This window comes from Pseudochaenichthys georgianus, chromosome 6 (genome assembly GCF_902827115.2).
Source record: "Pseudochaenichthys georgianus chromosome 6, fPseGeo1.2, whole genome shotgun sequence".
NCBI classification, from domain to species: domain Eukaryota; kingdom Metazoa; phylum Chordata; class Actinopteri; order Perciformes; family Channichthyidae; genus Pseudochaenichthys; species Pseudochaenichthys georgianus.
In genome coordinates, this window is record NC_047508.1 from 13,526,774 (window position 1) to 13,543,527 (window position 16,754).

The 16,754-nt window shown below is 42.4% G+C and overlaps 1 protein-coding gene across 2 annotated transcripts; it reads right to left on the reverse strand.

Moving 5' to 3' along the window:
* Positions 1–348: 348 nt before the first annotated feature.
* On the reverse strand, positions 349–16,233 carry LOC117448280 (cytochrome P450 2D15-like). 2 transcript variants are annotated; one of them, XM_034085497.2, is made up of 8 exons: positions 14,554–15,621; positions 13,931–13,999; positions 13,653–13,760; positions 13,365–13,503; positions 4,583–4,668; positions 4,187–4,288; positions 2,152–2,293; positions 349–2,053 (listed from the first exon to the last, which is right to left on the reverse strand). In XM_034085497.2, exons 1-8 carry the CDS (start codon positions 14,554–14,556, stop codon positions 1,866–1,868), a joined length of 837 nt encoding a protein of 278 aa, XP_033941388.1. In that variant the 5' UTR covers positions 14,557–15,621; the 3' UTR covers positions 349–1,865. The 2 variants fall into 2 exon arrangements, with proteins under 2 accessions (XP_033941388.1, XP_033941386.1); XM_034085495.2 differs by lacking the exons at positions 13,931–13,999; positions 14,554–15,621 and adding an exon at positions 16,018–16,233.
* Positions 16,234–16,754: the final 521 nt, after the last annotated feature.

The window sequence follows — 16,754 nt, forward strand, 5'->3', positions numbered from 1 at the left end:
TGCTGGTCTAAGAGTGAAACAAACTCATTCAGTTATTGTTCAGTTAAAATTCATTAAATTATGTCTGCCACCTTATATATTTATTAGGGCTGTCAGTCGATTAAAATATTTAATCGCGATTAATCGCATGATTGTCCATAGTTAATCGCGATTAATCGCACATTTTTGATCTGTTCTAAATGTACCTTAGAGGAATATTTTTCAAGTTTGTAATACTCTTATCAACATATGAGTGGACAAATATGCTTTATGCTAATGTTTATTATCATTTGAACAATGACAAATATTCTCATGAATATTAAACACCACAACCTGGAACCTCTCTCATTCAATACAAATGGTGGGTGTGTGTGTGTGTGTGTGTGTGTGTGTGTGTGTGTGTGTGTGTGTGTGTGTGTGTGTGTGTGTGTGTGTGTGTGTGTGTGTGTGTGTGTGTGTGTGTGTGTGTGTGTGTGTGTGTGTGTGTGTGTGTGTGTGTGTGTGTGTGTGTGTGTGTGTGTGTGCAACTCAAGGCATATGCTCGAACGGTAGCTGCCTGGACGCTGCAATCATGTTGCTGCAATCATGAGTGTGCTGACTTCTCGTACAATGTCCCGCTGTCTGGCTTCCTGCATAAAGTCAAGTGCTCGGCGCAGTTGTGTGGATATAGCGCTCCTCTGTTTTCATTTAAACAGCTCCTTATATCCGTTAGCGCAGCTAGCTAGCACCAGATGCTAACAACAACAATAGCGTTCACACTGCGGTACGGTAATGCACGTAAGGTCTCTCTCTCGCTCGCTCGGGCCACATTACACATACCCTCCCGGTCCTCCCGATGGCCAGTCGGTGCCTGCCGGTGAGCGTGGAAGTGTGGTCTGCCACAAGCGGGCGGCAGGAGCGGGGCTATCAGCAGATGGTATTTTAAACTCGATGCGCTCTGAAACTACGGGGCGGCCGAGGAAAAAAAATACACATGCGTTAATCGCGTTAAAATAATTAGTGGCGTTAATTTTTTTTTGCGTTAATGCGTTATTAACGCGTTAACTTGACAGCCCTAATATTTATATGTAAGGCTTTACTGATGTGCCACAATAATGTCACCTAATGTTATTGAGTTAAAATATTAATATTGTGGCTTTCCAAGATAAGATATGATATGATTGATATGACTGCGATTAAATCAGCATATACGTCTGCCAGGGAATGCCACCCCTCAAAATCTCCTGCCACCCTCTTGCCACCCCATGAATATTTGTCTAGATCCGCCCCTGGGGGAGAGGGAGGTGGGGCTATTTCATCGTTATCAGAAAATGATCGTATAGACTATAGAGGCTTACACACGGAGCCGTTTGACCCCCCAGAGCGTTCCGTTTGCAGATCTATCCACCTTGGGACCCGTTATCGTTTGCGGGGTCCGTTTTGTTCGTTTTGTTACGGTCTCGTGTAAACGAAAGGGCTATACGCAAGAGAAACTATGCAGATACACAAAGGTAAGGTAATCAGGAAATATTTTTGGGTTTGATTGGTGGCTCAGGCAGCCCGCTACATGACCTGTAGCTTAACATGTTGCCTGTCTCTTCATGATACTTGCACCATCGTGGGTTGTGGTCACAAATGGCAGACAACACAAATCTGGTGTACTGAGAAATACTTTCCCAGTGTTTTATCAGTGTTTTGTGAAACCGTTTGGAAAGGACTTGAATGTAAGTCCAGCTATAACATTAATGCTCACTCGCCTTTATGGCATATTTCGATATGTATTGTTAACAGCCATTACAGTTGGCAAAAAAGCCCTCTATTGTTGATTTTGTATTTGTTCCAAGTATTTAAAAGCTGTTTTTATCAATCTAGGTCTCCTCTGATCTGCTGTTTATCTGAAGACGGCTTTAATTTGTTTCCCTGAGTTGGACTTTCATGTGATACAGTTGGGGAGTCAGAGTGACGCCATAGACTGGATTGTAGTCTGGCTTTCCTGCATCCTCAGGCCAGATGAAATTGAACTTCCTCAGCAGCGTCACCAGGATGAGGAAGAGCTCCATACGAGCCAGACCCTCTCCCAAACACATACGAGGACCTGTGACATAAAAGAAGACCATCTTCAACATGTGTGCATGCCACTACAGGTGTGAAACAGTGAGACCTGTACTGTTGATTTTTGTAATGCTCTCATACCGGCAGAGAAAGGCATGAAGGCCTCTGGTTTAACAAACTCTCCCTGGTCATTGAGGAAGTTTTCAGGGTTGAATTCATTGGGGAATTTCCATTGTCCCTCCTCATTAAGCACTGAGGTCAGGTTAGGAATGATCAGCGTACCCTGAGGAGAAAATAAGGAACATTACATTTAATTTAGCTGATGCTTTTATCCAAAGCAACTAACAATAATTACATTCAACCATGACGAAACTAAATACAAAAATCAGGAATAATGCAAATACAATTGCTATTAATAAGCCAAACCATTGTATTCAAATAAGCCTTTCTCAGGGCAACGTACAGAAGGGAGATTTCTTTTTTCACCAATCATTTCAAAAATACAATTAGCATTTTAGGTCATGAAATACTTTTTTGTTTTAGGGAACCTATCTCAAGAACAACAAGACGAACTAGAACATGCATTTCCTGCTGAAAATGCGTGTGAATGCTGTAAACTGTGTACATTTGTTGCTGAGAAAAAGCTGAATATGTTATTAGTTGAATGGTCTCTGGAGCTGCTTTTAGCTACAAAAACCAAGTAAGTGTGTTGCTGAACTTAGCGGAGAAATGCAGAAAAGTGAAATGATTTTAATCAAAATTGTTAAAGCTCAAATGCATTGCAATGACTTTGTTGGAAACTTGAAAGTGAAATGTTAAACTGGAAGAGTAGGAAAAATAAGCTTAATATTTAAAATAAAAGGTTTTAAAAAAGTATAAAAAACAACACGTATAGCCTCAATGTTCTGAAATAGCTGAATAATTTAATAGTTGAATGGTTTCTGTAGCTGAAAGTAGGCTGAAGGAGTTAGATATTAAATGTAAGTAGTAGTGAATGAATGTGTATTAAGAAGAGAAAAGAAAGTAAAAACGCTTTGAAAAGCATCAGAACATTTTAACTGCAAACTTTTGAATTAAAACCATATGTCACCAATGATGTATAACATATGTGGAACATGTTGAAGTCAGTATTAAGTCTCCATCAGAGAGAAAAGAATAGGCTGAGACAGTCTTTAAACTCCAGTCTGTTTGTCAGTGTTTGTTTCTGTGCTGAGCACCTAATCATAACACCTGTGTGTGAGCCCAGAGATCAAAGGTTACCATGGTGACAACGTTATCAAACACCTGTGTACGTGAGCCCAGAGATCCAAGGTTCCCATGGAGATGTGCAGTGAAAAGAGAGCCTTTCCATTGTTCTGAATGAGAAATAAACCTCTTACATTTCTAACTATAGTTTAAAAACGGTAGCTGCTTTCGTAAAATGTCAACGCGTGGGGGATGTCAGGACCGTGAGGAGCGTCGGAATCTGCTTTGTGTGTACTTTCGGGTCCATAATGTGGCATTTTTGGCAGATTTACTAAAGGTGTGCAGCTGCTGCTCTGAGGATAGATCTGGCTTGATTTACAAAGGGCCCTAATGGAGACATGTTGAACGTTTTTGTCACTTCATGCCCTCAAGAGGCATTTTGTTTAATTTGTTTTCTTAATTTTTATTTATTGATATAAATCATGTTAAAATCTGAAGAAGGCCTCTTTACCAAGCTCCAAACTAAGCTAAATATCTCAAAAAGTATAAAGGTCAAAAACAAGAAAAGTCATAGCACACATGTTCTGAAGGAGCTGAACATTTCTGTAGTTGAAAGTATGTGGAAGGAGTGGCATTTGGCGCAAGGTGTAGGTAAAAGAGGATTTGAAGGTTCCTCCCATTGAGTTACATGTTAAAAAAGCTGAATATTTTGAAAAAGTATAAAATATTTTGCACAGCATTCACACTAACTAAGGAGGATTTTGGTTAATGAGGCCTATTGTTTATACCATTATTCAAGTATTTTGCGATAAATTGAAAGACATGTGACATTTCTTACAATCTTTAAGCTTCAATGGGGATGAGATTCAGCAGTAAAGTCACGTTTAACTCCCTACAAGGCGGTATGCTGATACAGTGCAGTGAGTTTCCACAACACATTACTATATTGTCCCTTTGTCAAAAAAACAATTTAAGACCAGCTGCTTCTTACCTTGGGAATGGAATATCCCATAAGCTCGGTGTCTTTAATCGTACAGTGGGGGACGCTCAGTGGAACAGTGTTCGCTACCCTCTGGATTTCATGGATCGTAGCCTGGAAGAAGAGATTTTTTACACCAGAAGAACAACAATGCAAGCTCTCAGTCCCTAAATATTTTAAAAACCAAACAGGGAAAAAAAAGATAAATGTAGCTCAAAGGAAGTGATTCAGATGAATCTATCACAAGGACCCCAACGTAATGGACTTCTATCACCAGATGTAATGCCTGATTAATTTCACTCTGCATATATGGGGATTAGTCTTTGTGTCAATGTTTGACAAATAAGCTGCTCAGAGGCACATGAAATAAAAGTGCACTTATTTGAAGGAATCTGTCAAATGGCTTACCTGCACATAAGGCATGTTGTGTCTGTCCTCAAAACTGGCCTGATCATTCCCTCCTAACACCTCGTCTATCTCCTGCTGACAACGCTCTGAGAGAAACAGCAGAGTCATAATAATACTTGGCAATATATCTGAAATGTGAATACAATCATAATCATAATAATAATAATACAAATGTATTTATATTGCACTTATCTTACAGCAGGTGCAGCTCAAAGTGCTTTACAATATGACACACATCACATTTATCTAACAAACAAGAAATTCCACTCAGATCAGATGTTATGACCTTTTTGAAAACATGCGTCATAGCAACATAACCTAGTATTGTAATGGGTTAGGACGAGGACACAGGAGGTAAAATATAGGATAATAACAACAATAAAATAGATAATGATTCCTCTCGGAAAAAATAAAGTAAGACAAAACAAATAGATACAACCAAATATAAAAACCTACAAAATTGATAAAATAAATATATACACAATAGAATAAAATAATACAAACGTAATGCTAATTATAATAGAGGTAAAACAATTAAAATACCAACTTAAAAGGATATGTCTCTAATTAAACAGTTATAATATAGGTTAAAACAATAAAGATTAAGTAAATAATAAAGACTATAAGTCCATTTAAAAGGAGGGTGTTGCTAATACAAAGTTCATTTAAAAAGAGTTGTCATTTAACAATATCCACCGAGTATTTTCTGATAAGGTGTTCCACAGTTTAGGAGCATAGTGAATAAAAGCTGCCTCACCCATCTTATTTTGGGGGACTTTAGGAATATTGAAACAGCCGGCTGTGGAGGATCTCAGGGCGATGACACGACAAAGAAGATGAATGGCATAAGGCATAGTGAAGAACATGACTGAGGTGGTGAAAAGGCGAACCTGTGTGCACTTGCATTAACGCACTTAACATTTACACTTATTACTGTGACAATTTTGTCGAGACCATTCAATATGCTCATACTCAGCCACACCCTCTTCACTTTCAACCTCATATTAATAACCTTCTGATTATTCTTTACATTGTATTTACAGTTCTGGAGTCTGCAGCGTTTAAGTACACGTTTGCAATGATGCATTCCAGTGTGCATATAGCTGAAAAATCAAAAAAGAAATTGAAATGCTAAAGTTGCTATTAAGACTTTTTTTTGCGAGAAAAACAAAATCAAATGCCTACATTACTTCTGCCGATCTTTGATGTTGCCTTTGGGACTAAAGTACCGTTTTGGTGTGGATGAAAAGATTTTAAAAAATGTGTGCGTCTGAACTATGTCAAGCAATATCTTTTCACTTTGACATAGGTATAAATGAAAGGTTGCATCTTCATTAATCATGCTGAAATACCTATTTCAAACAAACCTACAATGTTGCACAACCAGAAGGTATGCTGGGACTTGATAACATGTGTTAAATCCTCCAGCAGAGACTTTTTCTATATTTTCCTTTTAACCTCTAGGTCAGCCTTTCCCAAACTCAGGGTCGCGACCCAAAATGGTTCGCGGACCCGTTTTGATTGGGTCGCCAGTTAAATGCATTGCTACACACACACAGCGTCAGTGTCACAAACGAGCTGAGGACCGAAATGCAGAACACGGGAAACCAGGGATAGTCGGTAACCAGCTTTATTGATGGCAATAGGCTGGTAGGAGACAAAACGGCAGATAGTAGGCAAAGGGCTGGTCGGGGACAGGCGAGGGTTCCAGGAGAAAGCAGGACGGGAGTTGCAGGTACAGAACGGGTCAGGGAGCAGGCGAGGCAGGCTGGTCAGGGACAGGCAGGGTCGAAACCGGGAGAGCAATCTGAAGGGTAATGCGGGAAAGACTGGCATGCTGCAAAGTACGATCTGGCACTGAGGTGAAAGTGAAGTGGGCCTAAATACTAATGGAGCTGATGGGTGTAACAGAGTGAGAGAGAGACAGGGTGTGACTACCAGGTGACTTCACCCAAAATACCATTTCGGTCGACGGGCGCTAGCTGGCTACTCCTTCTGCTTCGCAGGAAGACGGTAGTACTAACACCGTTAGTACTTAAAAATCGACCTCGCCCTTCTCTACGAGAAACTAAGGTAGGTCCGATTTTTTCAAGCTAGCAGCACACCTGTTGCTAGCTCGCTCCCTCTCTACCGACACCACGGTAGCGAGGAAGTTTTTCTTTTCTCTTACTCACGGAGGGGAAAAGGATTAAAAAAGGAGCATACTGCCACACCAGTCAGTATTATCCAGGAATAAAAGACCCACACCGTCCTTTTTTCTCCGGATTAAGGACAAGGTGGTAATACCTTTTTCCCGTCCCACCTGTCGAGAGCGGGCCCTCTCCACGCCACGAGGCGACACAGATGGACGCCCCTCTCCCTCACACCAGAGGAGTCAGGGACTCGGTGGCTCGACTCTGCGGCTGCGGGTTGAAGATCTCGGGCACAGACACACACCAGGTCTGTTCGTCCTGCCTCGGGCTGGAACACGCCCGAGGCGCTATCGACAACCCCGGCTCATGCGGACATTGTGTCCGCTTCACAGTCAAGAGCCTCCGCCGACGGCTAGCGCGGGACGCGCCTACGGGTACTGTCCTTTCACGGAAGGTGGTCACCACGGACGCATGTCAGACAGGCTGATAGGGTATTTACGAAGGTCGCCCGGTGAGAGGTCTCTAGAGCAGAGACCTCCAGCGGGCGCACGTAAATTACCCGGAGCTTTTAGCGGTGTTCCCCACCCTAAAGCGCTTCCTACCTTCTCTCAGAGGACACCATGTCCTCGTGAGGACAGACAACACGATATCGTGTATGAACCGCCAAGGGAGGTTGCGTTGTCTCCAGTCACACACACTGGCACACAAACTGATCCCTTGGAGCGGCAGACGTCTCCTCTCTCTGAGAGCGACATAGGTACCGGAAGTGATGCACCTCGGGACAGAACTACTGTCCAGAGGTGCACCACTCTATGCAGACTGGACTCCACATCCAAGGATCGTGAGTCCGCTGTGGGTGCGTTACGGCGGAGCAGCGTTAAATCTGTTCGCATAAAGAAAAAATGCTCAATGACAGCTGTTCTCTTCTAAACCATCAACGTGCATGTTAGACCCAATTCCAACTAAGCTGTTGAAGGAAGTTTTTCCATTAATTAGCACTTCTTTATTAAATATTATGAATATGTCTTTATTATCAGGCTATGTTCCAGAATCATTCAAAGTAGCAGTGATGAAACCGCTTCTTAAAAAGCACAACCTCGATCCAGAGGTTTTAGCAAACTCTAGACCTATTTCTAATCTTCCGTTCCTCTCAAATATTCTTGAGAAAGCGGTCGCAAAACAGCTGTGTGATTACTTAAAAAACAATGATTTATTTGAAGATTTTCAGTCTGGCTTTAGAACACATCATAGCACAGAGACAGCTCTGGTTAAAGTCACAAATGACATTCTAATAGCCTCAGACAAGGGACTTGTCTCTATTCTTGTTTTGCTCGATCTCAGTGCTGCATTTGATACTATCGACCATGATATCCTATTGCAAAGACTAGAGCACTTAGTTGGCATACAGGGAACTGCTTTAGGCTGGTTTAGGTCCTATCTATCTGAACGCTCTCAGTTTGTACGTGTCAACGATGAATCTTCCACGCAAACCAAAGTTAGCCATGGAGGGCCACAGGGACTCAGTGCTCGGACCATTATATATGCTTCCGTTAGGCAATATTATAAGGAATCATTCTGTAAACTTTCATTGTTATGCGGATGATACTCAACTATATTTATCAATCAAGCCTGATGAAATTAATCATCTAAATAAAATTCAAGACTGCCTTAAGGACTTAAAAACGTGGATGACCTTAAACTTTTTGATGTTAAACATGACCAAAACTGAAGTTATTGTACTTGGCCCGAAGAATCTACGAAACAAATTATCTAAAGATATACTAACTATGGATGGCATTAATTTGGCCTCCAGTGAGACTGTAAGGAATCTTGGTGTTATATTTGATCAGGATTTATCCTTTAACGCCCACATAAAATCAATTTCAAGGACCGCCTACTTCCATCTACGTAACATTGCAAAAATCAGGCATATCTTGCCTCAAAACGATGCAGAGAAACTAGTCCATGCATTTGTTACTTCTAGGCTGGATTATTGTAACTCTTTATTATCAGGGTGTACCAAGAAGTCAGTCAAGTCGCTTCAGCTGATTCAAAATGCTGCAGCTCGTGTACTAACCAGAGTTAGGAAAAGGGACCACATTACTCCTGTTCTGGCTGCCTTACACTGGCTCCCTATAGAACACAGGATAGAATTTAAAATTCTTCTTCTCGCCTACAAAGCCCTTAATGGGCAAGCGCCATCTTACCTTAAAGAACTCATTATACCCTACTGTCTTACTAGGGCATTGCGTTCCAAGAATGCAGGGTTGTTGGTTGTTCCTAGAGTCTCTAAAAGTACAATGGGAGCCAGAGCCTTTTCTTATCAAGCTCCACATTTGTGGAATCAGCATCTAGTTTGTGTTCGGGTGGCAGACACACCTATCCGTTTTTAAGAGTGCGCTTAAGACCTTCCTTTTTGATAAAGCTTATAGTTAGTGCTGATTAGATGCAGCCCCTAGTTTTGCTGATATAGGCTTAGTTTGTCAGGGGACATCTTACTTCTTCCTTCTCTCTGTCTATACCTGTGTACTCTCATGTTCCGATTAACCCAGCTTCCCCAAATGTCTTTCTTTTTGGTGTCTATATACGCTGGGATCCGGAGTCATGGATGATCCTGTGGTCCTGTGTCCTGGATCGCGAGCCCTGGATCGCGAGCCCTGGATCGCGAGTCGTGGCTGTGGTCCTGGATCATCGGTCCTGGATGGATATCCTCGTGGATTCATCTTCCTATTATACACACATGCATTTCCAAACATTTGGACTACCTATGTTGCAAATGTATTATCTTTTCAATTTACACACGGCATCTATTGCATGTCTGTCCGTCCTGGGAGAGGGATCCCTCCTCTGTTGCTCTCCCTGAGGTTTCTCCCATTTTTCCCTTTAAACTGTGTGTTTTCTTCGGAAGTTTTTCCTTGTACGATGTGAGGGTCTAAGGACAGAGGGTGTTGTATTGTCATACTGATATTCTGTACAAACTGTGAAGACCACTGAGACAAATGTAACATTTGTGATATTGGGCTATATAAATAAACATTGATTGATTGATTGATTGACTGTTCTCTTTAATGCACGATTTAAACGCACTGTTAGGCGGGGACGCACTCGTAAACGATTGACCTCCGGGTCCTCTGTATGCGTTCCCACCCCTGGCTCTGTTACCCCCAACTCTGGCCAAAGTGAAGGAGCAACGCCACACACTTACTCTGATGTTTCCGCCCTAGCCCGCAACGTACGGGCTGGCGGAGATATATCAGCTGTTGTGCGGGCAGCCATGGCAGCCCCCACCACGCAGGGACAGATTGTCTCAGGCGGGGGGGGGCGATCCTTCACCCACGCCCAGAGCGCGGGGCACTATGGGCCTGACCCGTGAGTGGTACAATCTGAATACAGTGGGACTCCCTCAGAAGGTGATAAACACTATTCAGAGTGCGAGAGCTTCCTCCACCAGGTCTCTTTATGACTGTAAGTGGAGGGTGTTTGAGGAGTGGTGCCTTCAAGAAGGACACATCTCTTTTCAATGTCCTGTCGGGGTGATTTTATCATTTCTACAGGACTTGATCGATAAACACAGAGCTTTCTCCACGATCAAGGTGTACCTGGCTGCTATTGCTGCATGCCATGTGGGCTTTGAGGGTAAGACGGTTAGCCAACATCCTTTGGTTTGCCGTTTTATGAAGGGAGCTCGCAGGCTCCTCCCTGTCTCCAGGTCGCTGGTGCCCTTATGGGACCTGGCAGTGGTTTTAAATGGGCTCAAAATGACCCCATTTGAACCCCTGGAAGGAGCTGACATGAAACATCTGTCACTCAAGACAGTGCTGTTACTGGCGCTGGCATCCGCCAAGCGGGTCAGCGGTATTCATGCACTGTCAGTACATCCCTCATGCACTCAGTTCACCCCAGGGCAAACAAGAGTGTTGTTGAATCCCAACCCTGCCTTTATACCAAAGGTGGTTGGTTCGTGTACCCCGATTGACATTAAGGCATTTCCTCCGCAGCTGGTTTCCTCCGGGGAGCAGCAGCAGGATCTGTTGTGTCCAGTCCGGGCTTTACACACATATATGGACAGATCAAAAGAGCTTCGTCTTAATGACCAACTCTTCGTGTCCTGGGCTAACCCTCACAAGGGCAAGCCTGTTACTAAGCAACGGCTCTCCCACTGGATTGTGGAGGCAATTGCTTTGGCCTATACGAGTCAGAATTTGCAAGCACCTTCGGGTCTGCGGGCTCACTCAACTCGGGGCCTGGCTACATCCTGGGCTTTGTTCAAGGGTGTTTCCATCCAAGACATCTGTGCAGCGGCGAGCTGGTCCTCGCCGCTCACTTTTGTCCGCTTTTACAGGCTAGACGTCTCCGCTCCAAGCGTGGCCCGAGCAGTGCTGGGCACCTTGTTGAGTCGGGACTCTCCCTGTTAAGTTCTGGTTGATCGGTGATTTTCGAGATAAGCTCGCCTGGCAATACGGGAGCTACAATATCCCATAGTGAGACATCGAATGGAGTGTTATGAATGAGAACTATAGGTTTCTTACGTAACCCCAGTTCTCAGAGTAACATGAAGTGAGATGTCTCACCAGACGGCCCTCCTTGCTATGGTGAAGCGAGAAGAGGTGCTTATATTGAATGACGCATGCGTTGTGGCGCAAGCTACTTATAGGGGGTGATTTCCCCTGACGCTGACGTCAAGATCACCATCCAATCAGGATTGGCGTAATGAGATTGATGCTTCTGTTTGCTCCGCGATGAGGCGCATCCCATAGTGAGACATCTCACTTCATGTTACTCTAAGAACTGGGGTTACGTAAGTAACCTACAGTTTTTAAACGTTGGCTTCACAAAAGCTGTTAGAAATGGAGAGGAGCGGCCTCAGTGTGTTTTATGTGGAGAGGTGCTCAGTAACGAAAGCTTGAAAATGAATAAATTGGACCGACATCTCCGAGCAAAACATCCTCTGCATCGGGTCAAGTCATTCATTTTAATCATTTGTTTTGTGTGTTTGTGAGCTTGTCAGGGTCTGTTGTGAAATTGTTTCGTTAATGCAAAGTTGGATGAAATGCAGACTGAGCCACGGAGCGGCCCGCCAGCTGCGCGCTCTCGCGCGTCCTCTACTCGCTCCCGCGAGTCCACTACATTCTGCAGCGGCATAGAGCGGTATTTAAACTTTTACTTGCCTGAAATGTTTTTAAAACGGCCGGGAGAAAAACAGAGAAACAATAACCACAGGAAGATTAGAGGGAAAGTGACAGGCAGTATGAGAAGGAAAGCGAGAGAAAGTATCAGCCGCACGGACGTGACTGCTGCAGTGTGATGCACATAGGAATACATATGGGGGTTATTCCCTATCTTTATTCAAGAGCGTGGTCTTTAAATTTGAAAGCATACTTTATTGATTTCACGTTCAGAATATGTATTTATTTCCCTCAAACCCTGTCCTCTTACTCAAATAGTGCCTGCTTGCGCTTAGATTTGCTCTGCTTCTGCTCAAACTGTACGCTTGCACTCAGATATATTGCTGCTTACAGATTTCCTGTGTTCCAGCTTAAAACCTTCTCCTCGCACTCAGGCTGTTTCTGTGCGCTCGTGAAATGTCTGCTCTCAGATTTCTTCTGTGCGCGCTTGGATCTTTTGTGCAACAACCCTGTCAAAATCCCTCTGTGGGGATTCCCCACAGTATTGAGTATGTAAGTCGCTTTGAATAAAAGCGTCTAACAAGTAACTAATGTAATGCGCTATAAATGCGGTTGCCAGGTCCACATTGGGTATCCGGCTGGTGTTAAAAATCACCCAATAACCCAGCAATGTTAATGATAATATCTTATCTTATTTTCAGGCATTCAAAGGGAACAGAGGGGCACTGAGGGCATCCTATCAAGTCAGCCTCCACAAAAAAAAGTTAATCAGTTGCCAAGTGTGGGAGTTTCTTTGTCTCTCAGAGTGTTTTACAACAGCTCTGTTCATTTAAAAGTGTTTAAAACATGTGTGTACATAGTTTTTGATCTAGTGACAAACTTAATGTTGCACTTCTGATCATTTAAATGTGGTTTCACCTGTGATGTACTTTATACTGCACTTCCTATAGTTAGTGTTTTGTCCCTTTCTGTTTACAACATGTTTGTTCTTTGTTCATTTAAAATAGTTCAAAATGGTGTGTACATAGTTTTTGAGCTAGTGACAAACTTAATATTGCACTTTTGATAATTGTATAATTTAAATTTGATTTGTACTGTATATACTTGACTGCACTTCCCATGTTTCGTCTTTCTGCTTTGATCCTTATTTTTTCTGGGCAAGCTCAAAGGGAAGGTTGTTATGGTGAGAAACCTAATTGCTGCGATGCACTTTTATAATTAAATAAATATTTTCATTTTAAAAATTCATGATGTGTTGCATTCTTTGTTTGTAGATATTATGGAAAATCATGACATTTTTTGAGCTTGGGTCCCTTAGGACCACAACCTTTCTGTTTTGGGTCTCATGCTGAAAAAGTTTGGGAACCACTGCTCTAGGTAATTGCGGTCTTTCTGCTTTTTTTGGCTTTTGGTGTTTATGAGATTTGAGACATAAATATATATATATATATATATATATAATATAAATAGACAATCAATGGAAGATCTATAGAACATAAAAGTCATTCAAATATGCAGGCATACCTTGTATGTGTGGGTAGGTCATTAGGTAAAGGAAACCAGTGAGAAGGGTGTTTGAGGTAGTGTCAGTCCCTGCAAAGTGAAGATCTAGAATGTACATAATCATCAGATCTTCTGAAAAGGTAGAAGCATCATTGCCTTTCTAGGAACAGAAGAAGATAGAGACAAACAGGATTACAAGTCAATGTTACCCACATATCCTACAGAGCATAGAAACTACCACACACACCTACTAAATAAATACTTTTGAAGTGTGTCTGGTACTATCCACACACACACACACACACATACCTCTTTATCCAGCCGATCCAGATAACAGTCAACAAAGTCTCGTGGTTGTCCAGGGACTCTGGTATTCTTGTGCTCCTGCACTACAGGAAGCGCAAGAGACTGACACGTCTGAAAAACATTCAAGTAAATATTCAACACTTTTAGTATTTCTTTTTTTTATAAACCACCTAATGTTTGGGTTGTCACTGTATATGTGTCCGTAAAATCCACTGTACCATTTTAATATGTATTTATATAGGTATTTTATATTTTATTTAAATCTCTCTCTGATTACATACCTTGACATTCTTAAAGGCCCGTCTAAAGGGCAGTGGTAGGCTACGAATCATTGGGAAAGAGTCATACAGCTGTGAAAAAAAGGAAAAATAAATAAAACGATTAAGGTTAAAATGGTACACAGTTTATTTTTATTTTTTTATTATCATCTGATCATTCTAATTCACATGGTCGTCTGGAAGTGAAGAGGTATTAAAAGGACCGTCAAACGATGCTTAGTTGTGTATCTTGACAACAGCATATATAACAACATGTTGTTTTAGAATATTGTCAGCTTTGACATGTGTTTAAAGTAAGGTTAAAGAAAAGATCAATACAATATTCCATAATCTTTTTTAAACTAATGCAGGGATGGAAATATCCAACCGTTCTAAAAGGTCAAAATTAGAATTTGTCTTTCGAAACAATCTTCAAGACCTGACACCATTAGGTTCAGTTGTCCATTCTGTTTGGTTTAATTAACAAATGCTAGCATACTAACATGCTCAATTAAGATGAGGCCCATTATAACTGGCAAAACATCGATACAAAAGCATGCTAAAAGCTTTTAGTTTGAAACACTGCAAGCTGTAGAAATTTTAGTCTAAGACTCCTCTTATTTAAAGGCCGAAACATGCTGGCTCACCATAGCCCATGGTCCATTGGCTAACTTGGCATTATCGGTGAAGCACTTCACAATCACTTTGATGAACTCATCGTGAACCCATAAGCTCGTCCCAAATATTGACTTATTACTAGGTAATGTATTGTGTGTAAGTTAGAAAACGCCCAGTATGGCCTGTACCACTGGTTGGCTATAGTCTACACTGCAGCACAATACTAAATAGCAACAACAACTATAGAAAAGAAAAACTGAACGTAAACAATGGCACATATGGTGTTAGCAAACAATAGCTCTAGCTAAGGCTATCTGCCTTAGCTAGCTATGTAGCTCTTCGGAGCTCCATAAAAGCATGGGTTGTCGAACATTAATGTAAGGATAAAATAGACTTCTTTGTTAGAAGTGAGCGTACCTTGCAGGGACTCCAGTAAAGCCGTTGCAGAGTCCAGGCCTCCCTCCCTCCCAACGTTGGCCGGTCTGTGGCCGTAAATCTGGTCCAACAAGTCGAACCACTTCCATTGTTTGCGACCCGCACCACTCGTGTTATTGTTGTCCTTTATTAGGCGATATTCGCTCTTCATCTTTTTAAGTTTTTCCCTACACTGCAGGAAAGTCCTCGAAAATCCGCGCTCGGACATCTGTGCAGAGACATCCTGAAACACTTTCACATTTCTTGTTGTTCCGTCGAGCTCCCGCTGGATTTTATCATCCCCAATGAGATGAAGGAACGTCGTCACCTCCTCGGTCGACCACGGTGAGCTTTTCTTAACAAACGTAGACATTTTTGTAGCTCCTCCGTTTACAAAATGCTGTTTATAAAAATGCTGCAAGCTTGCTTCTAAATATATATGCGACGCTAGGGATGAACTCGCGCGCGATCTTGTGACGATTCTCTCTGACCAATCAGCAGTCGAGAGTGTTGACGTCACAGCCCTGGCCTGGTCTGATAAAAAAGAACCACGATTTTATGGGGCCGGAAAAAAAGGGAAAAAGTACCCGCTAGCCGGTACTAGGCTATATGGAAATGCAACCAAAAACTGGCCTGGCCGCTTGAGGACGGTCCAGGACGCTTAAACGGGGCTACCCGCTGCAGTGGAAATGCGCCATAAGTGCACAGAAGGTTACCTCTGTACACAGATAGGCATGGTGTTATGTAATCACTAGCAGTGTCTGAAAAGCCTGTTTCTAGTCATCTATACACTGGAAAGCTCTGTATAGAGTGAACTGATTTGAGTGGCTTTCACATGTATTGTACACTAATAGCCAAAATATTTTATTCATAGTCTCATAGTGCAGCACCAGTAATTAGTCTCATAGTGCAGCACCAGTAATTCTTGAAACTCACTAGCAGGAAAAGCAGCACAGTGGCCACAAGTCTTGGACAAATCCAGACAAATGTTACATACTATTTACAGTTTAAACCACAATCCCAGAACGATTTAAAGCATTGGAAGCACAATATCATTTATTTGATTGTGTATTTCTTACCCTCTCAAAGTCCTTCAGGGGGTTATCTAGACTCAGTTCCAAAATGTTCCCAAGTATTGGAAGGGGAGAGGGTCCCGGTGGAAAGTTTTTGGGCCTCCGGGATTTGAGTTGAAGGAGGATGAAGACCACACAGACACATAGCAGGAGGATTGAAGCAAACATGGTGGAAAGGACTGAAGTAAAGAGGCAAGCTGGTTGACTTGCTTTAAAAGTGAAGCTCAGCGCTTAGCCCTGCCTGGGTGTGTACTTTGCACACCTGTGTTAAAGGTGAATGAAAACAACAAACAGAATCAGGTTACACTTTAATAGGGCATAGGTTCTGACAAGTTTTAGCAGGATTAATCCACAATAAATTGCCTGTTCATATGCTGCTAAATAAGCTCCTTGATAAGAGAGAAATGAAGTCAATGAGTTGAATTGGTAGCTCTGTCCTGGGGAGCCCTCTGGACACTGTGGAGTTGGTGGGGGACAGGGGAGTGATAGCATAGCTGTAATCACTATTGGACAATATATCCCACCCCCTCCAGAAAACCCTGTCTGCACTGTTCAGCTCCTTCAGTGACAGGCTGCTTCACCCGCAGTATTGTTAGTGCAATTTATGGCTCACCAACCTTAACCTTAACCTTAACACACGAACCTCAATGTGTTCCCTCTAACTCTATTATAATCTAAACATGCTCTTTGTCAGCTCACTTCAAGTGAATAATTAGCAAAGAGACGATTAGCCTCTTGGCTCT

What these genes read in the sequence shown, in the direction of transcription:
- LOC117448280 (XM_034085495.2), bottom strand. Translation starts at nt 16,179, where the DNA reads ATGTTTGCTTCAATCCTCCTGCTATGTGTCTGTGTGGTCTTCATCCTC. An exon ending in TGGATCGGCTGGATAAAGAG is followed by an intron (nt 13,504 to 13,652) that starts GTATGTGTGTGT and finishes TTCTGTTCCTAG; the next exon opens with AAAGGCAATGATGCTTCTAC. An exon ending in ACAACATGCCTTATGTGCAG is followed by an intron (nt 4,289 to 4,582) that starts GTAAGCCATTTG and finishes CTCTTCTTCCAG; the next exon opens with GCTACGATCCATGAAATCCA.